This window comes from Sinocyclocheilus grahami, unplaced genomic scaffold (genome assembly GCF_001515645.1).
Source record: "Sinocyclocheilus grahami isolate Dianchi unplaced genomic scaffold, SAMN03320097.WGS_v1.1 scaffold574.1, whole genome shotgun sequence".
NCBI lineage: Eukaryota > Metazoa > Chordata > Actinopteri > Cypriniformes > Cyprinidae > Sinocyclocheilus > Sinocyclocheilus grahami.
In genome coordinates, this window is record NW_015505753.1 from 213,838 (window position 1) to 222,499 (window position 8,662).

Consider the following 8,662-nt stretch of genomic DNA (forward strand, 5'->3'; position numbering starts at 1 on the left):
TTATCACTTTTTCTTTTATGCCAAAAATCATTAGGACATTAAGTAAAGATCATGTTCCATGAAGATATTTTGTAAATTTCCTACTGTAAATATATAAAAACTTAATTTTTGATTAGTAATATACATTGCTAAGAACATCATTTGGATAACTTTAAAAGGTGATTTTCTCAATATTTAGATTTTTTTGCACCCTCAGATTCCAGATTTTCAAATAGTTGTATCTCGGCCAAATATTGTCCCATCCTAACAAACCATACATAAATGGAAATCTTATTTATTCAGCTTTCAGGTGGTGTATAAATCTCAATTTTGAAAAATTGACACTTAAGACTGGTTTTGTGGTCCAGGGTCACATATGGTGGTAGCTAGAAGTTACTGTTTGCACCAAGTATTAAAAAGTGTTTATATTAAGTTTAAATAGTAATAGATGCTATTCTCACTATGCCTAAATAGAATTAACATGTTATATATAAATAATTTGAGCAATGGTGGGTGAAATGAATGAAAATAGCCTTTGCCAAAAAGGTTGACTATTGGCACTCATACCTTAATTGGCATTGCACAATAGCAGCTTTTATTAACACTACATGTAAAAAGGCATCATTGCATTTAAATTTTTCTCTCAAAATGAGCCATTTAAAAATATGGAACATTAAAAACATGTAACATTATAAAAGCTCCATCTGGAATATTTCAGGTCAAAACGGCATGCATGTTACAATGCTGTATGTGCACTGAACATCTGACCAACATCAGGCCTAGGAGAGACATTTTTCCTGGTATATCCTAACAACAGCCCATAGTTTCTGAATCAGGGATCCGTTAAAACCAAGAAAATAGCTGAATTATTTCCCTACATAAGAACCATTTAAGAGAATCACCTGGAAGCTACAACTAAATCACACTATTCAAAATCCAAGGGAATGAATTCATACAGTTTACCATGTTTTGCTGAAATATACCAAAATATAAAAGTGCATGACTGAATGACTGAAATTATGAGCACAATACAGGATATTACGTTTGTCATGAAAGTATATCCAGAACTTTTGAAAGCATAATACCGGTAATGTCATACAGTTGGTTCCATATTAGAGACTTTGAAGGAACAGTTCACCCAAAAATTTAATTCTGTCATCATTTACGTCTCATTTCAAACCAGCATGCATAGAAGTAGCCCATATGGCTTGTGCACTGTTTAGCCTCCCGAAGCCATACAATAGCTTTTGCTCACAAATGTGATTTATGCTTCCACATATGTGATAACCAATGATCTTTGGCTTCATTGATGTCAAATATGGTCTTCACAGGACATATTTGAATGGGAATTAAGAAATGCAGTGCAGTGAATAATAACTTGAATTTGCATGCGTTTCTTTAAATGATTCTGCACACAAGTTGACTACTTTATGATGCTTTTTGGTATTTTTGGGGCTTCACAGCAGCTGGTCACTGTACAGAAGAGAACAGTGAACATTCTGCTGTTCCACGGAAAGCTGTACATGTGTGGATGACTAAATGATGCCTCTCTTCATTTTTGGTTGAACTAGTCCTTTAACAGCTTTCAGCAGCAAAGACAAAAGGCTAAACCACAAGCATTAGCTTCACACTGCACAGTGTCATTTAAAAAGGCACAATGGCCACTTCAATCGATTATCAATGATCAAAATATGTACAAAAATATATATTCAATAGCATGTTCTCTCTCACCAAGCACGACTCAACAGTGCACAGTAGAATTTCTTGCGTTCATTTCAAGTGTTCAGCAAAAATCCCTCGCCTTCCAATCACATTATACTTGACAAATGGAAGGAATGACTGCAGAATTTTGTGAGCACACCACTGACAACCCAAACCATCTTTTTCAGCATCCTCCAAAACATCTTCGCCAGGAATCGGTAAATCACTCAGTCAAGAGCTGTTGTCTAAAATGAGCATTGTAAGGCACTAAAGACGGGATGGTGGCCTCTGTGGTGACACAGCCCGGACACTGCAGGCCCAGACTGCATCCACACAGAGAGATGGCTCATCCCTGGAATGTGTCCGAAAAGGTTCTATCCATCAAGGGTCTATCCACTTGGCACTATGGAGCTCCAGTCTCTTGTGTGGACAGTGTGGGTGGCACCGGGACTGTCTGTGTGTGCTCTGTGGTGATCTCAGGTAAGACTGCCATTTCAGACAGTTCATGTGGAGCTGCTGATATCTGACTGGATGACGACAGGCCTGAGAGCACTGATGGACTGCAATGCTGTGAGGGGGGAGCCTGTGGCACACACTGTGCTACTGTGTGGTGTGTGAGCAGTTCAGAAGTGTGGTAATAAGGCAGGAAAGGTCGCTCCACAGCACAGAAACGCATGGCCAGATGTGTGTGCAACAAAAGAAGAGGGAAACGGGAGGTAAAGTAGGAGACAAATTCATCTGGAATGGATCCCAGTGTTTCCTGGACTTCATCGGGTAACTCTCGGTAATGGTGTTTCTAAAGGAAACAACGATGAAATAAATATGAGACAATTTGTGCTTAAAGGGTTAATTCACCCAAAAATGAAAATTCTGTCATTAATTACTCATCTTCATGTCGTTCCAAACCCGTAAGACCTCCGTTCATCTTCGGAACACAAATTAAGATACTTTTGATGGAATCTGAGAGCTCTCTGACCCTCCCATAGACAGCAAGTGACCTTACACGATCAAGGTCCTGTTTACGTGGTTTACGCTTTGATCTGAACAAAAACAACGTATCCGCGTGGCGCAGCTGACACAGAACAGCATACGCCGTTTACGTTCAGTGGATACTATCCAAAATGGCGCCAGGTTGACGCGGAGGAGACGAGCATTTTTTTTTCTTTCTTTTGCGCACAAAAAGTATTCTCGTAGCTTCGTAAAATTGATAAACCCCTGATGTCACACAGATTATTTTACCGATGTCCTTGCTACATTTATGGACCTTGATCGTGTAAAGACCCTTGCTGTCTATGTGAGGGTCTGAAAGCTCTCGGATTCCATCAAAAATATCTTAATTTGTGTTCCGAAGATGAACGAAGGTCTTATGGGTTTGGAACCATATGAGGGTGAGTAATCAATGATAGAATTTTCATTTTTGGGTGAACTAACCCTTTAAGAAAAACAGGAGTTTAATCACGTGAAATGTTATATTTTCAAGATGGACTAAAACCGTTATTTTAGCTGTGTATTTAAATATACAAATCAATTATTGTACTTGCTTGTTTCACAGTAGCTTTTTGTTTTTTTTATCATCAGAATTCCGCTTGCTCTACTTGTACAAGTTACACCCCAACATCAAAAATGTAAAACGTGACAAATAGGAATACCTAACAAAACAACAACATTTAATTTATTAAAAAAAAAGAACTTGGTGTTCCCTCTAGTGATGAGAAGTTCGGATCATTTTACTGACTCTCTCATTCAATCTCGTTCATCAAAATCAACAAATCTTTAAATGGCTTTAAATGTTATAATTTGAACAGCAAAATTCCCCGAACACATCCACCTATGCAATCTTGATCATATTCCGAATTATGAAATCATTATAATGCATTCAAAGATAATTTACAGGGAACATAAATAATTATTTTACCTTCCGAATCTTTCGTTCATTTGTCACGTGACAGACACAATGAACGGATCATTTATGACCCTTCACTGGTTCCTTCTACTCTCTTATGCTACTTTTCCATTAATATCATGCATATAATCTGCTGTAAATACTAGATATTTGTGCAGAGTATCAATAAACGGATTTTCTTTAACAAACGTACCTTGTTTCTCATGGCACGTAAAAGATCTCTGACCGATCCGCCTTTGTATGAACGAAATTTGCGAAGATCTGAAGAACAACAATTAGCATTTGAATGGTTTGCAGAGCAAACGTGTCACATTAAAGATTCAAATAAGAATAAAACTAGATAATCATGACAGAACAGCATGCGGTTTAAGTAATTACAAACTCTTAGAATTAAAAATGGATAGAAAAAAGGCCAACAGTAAGCAAAATTGCAGTAGTGCTAACCGGTCTGTAGAGGCACTGTGATATGTTCCTTCCAATCGCCTTTGACCACCACTCGTCCTCCTCTCTCCAGCTGTCTCACGATTGGTCCATCTAACGGCTCCTTCTCAATTCTATCACTCACATCCTGTCAGTGCAAAAAAAAACAAACAAAAAAAACACATTCTGCCATTTATTAGGCATTCTAGAAGAACCTGCTGCTATTTTTCTATCATCTTTAGTGGAGTTTCTCAGAAAAACTTCTTTAAAGCAGTGATAAACACTTATAATGTTAGTATGATTTTTACATAAAATTGTCATACTTTAGAAATAAATGGCCATTTTATAACCTGTTTTTGACCCTCTGATTTGAAAACACTGTTTTAAAGGGGTGTGTGTCTCTATTTGTATATAATGTAATCAGTTTAAATATCAGTAGTTTTTTTATGCTACTAAAAGAAAAAATTTGAAGTTGACCATTCAGTTGATGGCTTGATTTATTGATGCATAAACAGAAATCAACAATTTTGAGACAGAACTACTATGTGAGTCAGAATCCTAACATTAATGTTAGAAACAATGTTCTTCCACAAGTAAGAACTCTACCACATCTGGAAAACTTAACGGAATCTAAATCTATTTTAATTTCTAGCTAGCTATCCTGTTTTTGTAACTCTCCCTGTACATATGCCAGTGAAAGCCAATAAAAGATGAAGAAGCATTGATCTGTTACAGGGTATATACAGGAATCATGGAGTTAAATTGAATACTTTAAGACCTTTAAGACTCTTTCCATACATTTTAAGACCTCATCGCCACTCCAAGTTTTAACCAGTTACATCGGCGACACTTTAACTTGCATTTACTATATACTGATTGTAAGATAGCACAACTAAACAGACTTACTTTGTGATAACTCCTTATTAATACAACATAATTCAGAAGGGGGGAACGAAGCACAAGATAATTAATTGAGTGACTAACCAATGCAACCCAAGAAACAAGAATTAGACCAATAAACAAAACAACTGACAAAACTTATTAAGTAGGGAAAATAAAGCTCTCTGAGCTAACGAGGCAATGAGTTCACACAGTATATTCAAAAGATGTATTTGTCACATCAACTCTCATAACTGTCTGCAAACCATAGCTGTTTTGTGGAACACTTCTCATGACAAACATCTGACTGATTAGACAGTTTACCTGTGATTACGGAGTGCTTGATTTGATGCAGACTTGACAGAATGTCAGTACTGCACCCGATTAAGTTTGAATGATCATGGAAGGTAAAATAATGATCACAACTATTACATTATTTTAATTAAGCATCCCAAGCCCATGCCACTGAAAAAAAACAGCCCAAAGTAGCGCAATTACCATGTCCCAAATATAAAAATGTAATTTCCATCCCTAAAATACATATTTTACAGTCACTGTTATGCACATTTATCATAAACACAGCTCAAATGGTTCCTACTAGTGTGGCACAAAACATTTAGCACAGTTTTATTACAGGTAGAATGCAAAATGTTTCAGTACAAGCATTTCAACCAAATGTTATTTATTCAATATTTCAAACCTTTAACCCACTGGGGAAAATTAACCAATGGCAACAGTTTAAAAGCAGCCCAATTTCATGGAAAACAACAACAACCCTGCATCCAACATGAGCTGCAGAAGTCAGATTTGACTGATCACGTTGTCAAAAGTAAGGAGAGATAACTGACAAGATGTTGGAGGATTTGCTCAATGACAAATATAAATATAAAGATGTGCTACCTTTACACAGTGTGCACGCGATCGCGAAATCGAAAGTGAGAGTAAACTGCGACTGTGAGCGCTCATTCAAAAGGGATTTAAATACCCCACATATTGATAGCGGCGCCCTGATGTGCGAAAATTATATACAATATTAGAATGTTTGTGGGAGCGGACACAAAAATCGCGGGAGCAGATCGGGCATGCGGTAATGGTCAGAAATTCAGGGAGAGTGGGATCAACAAGCCCTGCGCTATCACGCAGTGGCACAGTCAGTCAGTAAGCGCCATAACGGATGACGTCAAATCTTGCGGGATTCCATAAATAATCTACACAGAACCCCATTATTCGGACAAATATACATAATGAAAAGATGATACAAAATTTAATACCTTGGAAAATGGCATTTAATACTTTTTAAGGGCCTTAATTTTCTCTAAATTGATTTATCAACTTTTAATACTTTTTAATAGGGGTGCTCCGATCAGTATTTTTGAGGCCGATCACAGACAGCAGTATCTGCCGATACCGATCACTGATACCTATCTTTTTAAAGCCTTCTATTTATCATTTATAACTATTTATAGTGATACTCCAATCAGGATTTTTAGACATTTATTCAGGGCCTGAATTTCATTCCCCTCTTAGGTGACTCTTGTGAGGGGGGAAGCAGCTTTCACACAGGAGTCCGCTAATGATCCGTGGCTTTTTAACACAAACACAACATTTATCCATTATTTTGATTTCAAATCCAAACATTGTCACTGGAAATGTTTTTCAGCATTGCAATTCTTTTTTTTACACAGTACAGTAATATAATCTTTCACAGACATGTTTAAACACAATAAATATAAGCAACACATTATTCAATGCATTTTAATTTTGGATTTACTTCTAGATTTATATATTAAGTTGCTCAAGCAAGTGGCAAAACATTTAAACTACTTTTCTTACATTATCACAAACTTACCATTGACAGAAATAGTCAGCTCTACTGCCTTTCCTTTTGCATTTAAATCTTTATTACCATCTAAAGTGCCATCTATTATTGGCTTGTTTATCTAAAAGTGCTCTTTCCCTTTAAACCTAGCCAAAAAGCCATGTAATGACTTTAATTATACGCATTTATTACTACATTTTTGTGTCAATCCATGTTCATATTTACGGCAAACAATGCACTGTCACTTTAATTCAGCGCTTGCAGCGCAGCAATAGACTCAGTGTGAAAACGATCTCTGCACTGCTGCAGTGCAGACACACCGCTCCTGAACGCACTGCCGGGCCTCAGCTGTGTGCAGTGAACGCTTTAATCCGTTAACATGAGCGTGGAAAAAATACGCACCATGTATGCACTGCAAACGGAATAATGTGAACTTGGCATTATGTGTGTGCGCTGCGAGTGTGCATGAGCGCACGGTCTCCAGGAGAGCGTGCGAACGCTGAATGATTAAACGCTGGCAAGAACTAAAAAGTAATGCAATTTATAAACTTTAGTGACGATGCGACACTGCCTCAATTGTGCAAGTGACAATTCTTGTGTCAACTGTGCTGCTTATAGACAGACGTGATGTGTGGTGATTTGAAGACATTTGCGTATTTTGAGAGAGAAAGAGAGAGCACGCACGCGAGTGGCGACTCACTCACGTGGTTTGTGAAATTACCTCTCAAACGAGGTTTTCAAATTACTTTATAAGTTATTTAATGAAGAAATATGAAGGTGAGTACCTCACCTTCAGCATTATAATTATTTCACCCGCGCCTGACGAGACGGTGCCTCTGCATGTCGTGCCAAAACATCATCAGCTTGAGATCGGTTTCTGGAGATCGGCCTTTTTAGAGACCGCCGATCAAACATCCCAACGTGATTATCGGCCGATAGTGATCCTTAGCCGATCAATCGGAGCACCCCTACTTTTTAAGACACCACAGACACCCAGTGTTAAAGTGCAGGCAGTCTAGTGCTGCTGTATTAATCATACCAAATGAAAATAATGATGAATAGAAAAGCATCAATGAAAGTTTTTGGATCAAGGATGTTTTGAGTTCTGAAATTTAAAATAGGTTTTTATATTACAATGACCTCCTATATGTTAAAAGATCAAGGAAGGTTTGATTTACCATTTTCATGACCCCTTTAACTATTTTTATGTAAACAATTCTGTTCAGACAGAATTATAAATTTACAGAAAAAATTTAAATGATCTTAGATGATTTGGTGTTGTTAAGTTACTTTGGCTTCATTTATACTTGGCATTAACATATGACCTGTATCAGGATGTTGTCCAGATAGAGGAGTCAGCTGATGTTGCCAAGTGTAAACGCGCCGTGTTCTGATTGACTGATGATCCGATCTGCTTGATCGGCTCGCAGTGATCGCATGTTAATGCCAAGTGTAAATGCAGCCTTTGTTGTTGTGCCTTTTGCTGTCTTCTTGGGCAGGGTACTGTTTTCTAAAGATGCATTTAAACCAGATTAAATGAAGGATGACTGACTAACTAACCTGGAAGAACTGCAGCTGTTTTTCCAGACTCCAGAAGAAGGGATGCTTTAGCACTCTGTCTGCTGAGGGTCTTTTCTCTGGTTCCATACTCAACATCTGCTCGATCAAGTTTCGGGCCACAATATCTTCTGCAACAGCACAAATGATCACATGCATGATCAAAAATTTGACAAACTGACCCAAAATGAGCTCTGGTGTTTTTGAATGCATGAATATGTCTTTCTGTCCTACCATGTCTGTTAGGGTCCAAGTATTCCAGCGAGTAGGCACCCAGCAGAATGTTTGCTTGCCGCTGCAAGGACTTTCCAAAGGGGTGGTGGCCTTCAGAAACCACATAGTAAAACACACAGCCTGCAGAGAAGATGTCTACCATGCAGGTCTGAAACATCAGAGGTGAAAAG

General features: G+C 37.8%; 1 protein-coding gene across 1 annotated transcript in view; it reads right to left on the bottom strand.

The window, feature by feature from the left end:
- Positions 1-302: 302 nt before the first annotated feature.
- LOC107556589 (serine/threonine-protein kinase/endoribonuclease IRE1-like) overlaps positions 303-8,662 on the bottom strand; it is a 32,598-nt gene continuing 24,238 nt past the window's right edge. The window contains exons 17-21 of the mRNA XM_016239720.1: positions 8,493-8,640; positions 8,262-8,389; positions 4,028-4,151; positions 3,777-3,844; positions 303-2,476 (exon numbers count right to left, since the gene is read on the bottom strand). Coding sequence (XP_016095206.1) covers positions 2,084-2,476; positions 3,777-3,844; positions 4,028-4,151; positions 8,262-8,389; positions 8,493-8,640 — 861 coding nt within the window. The 3' untranslated portion in view covers positions 303-2,083. The remainder of the gene's footprint in view (positions 2,477-3,776; positions 3,845-4,027; positions 4,152-8,261; positions 8,390-8,492; positions 8,641-8,662) is intronic.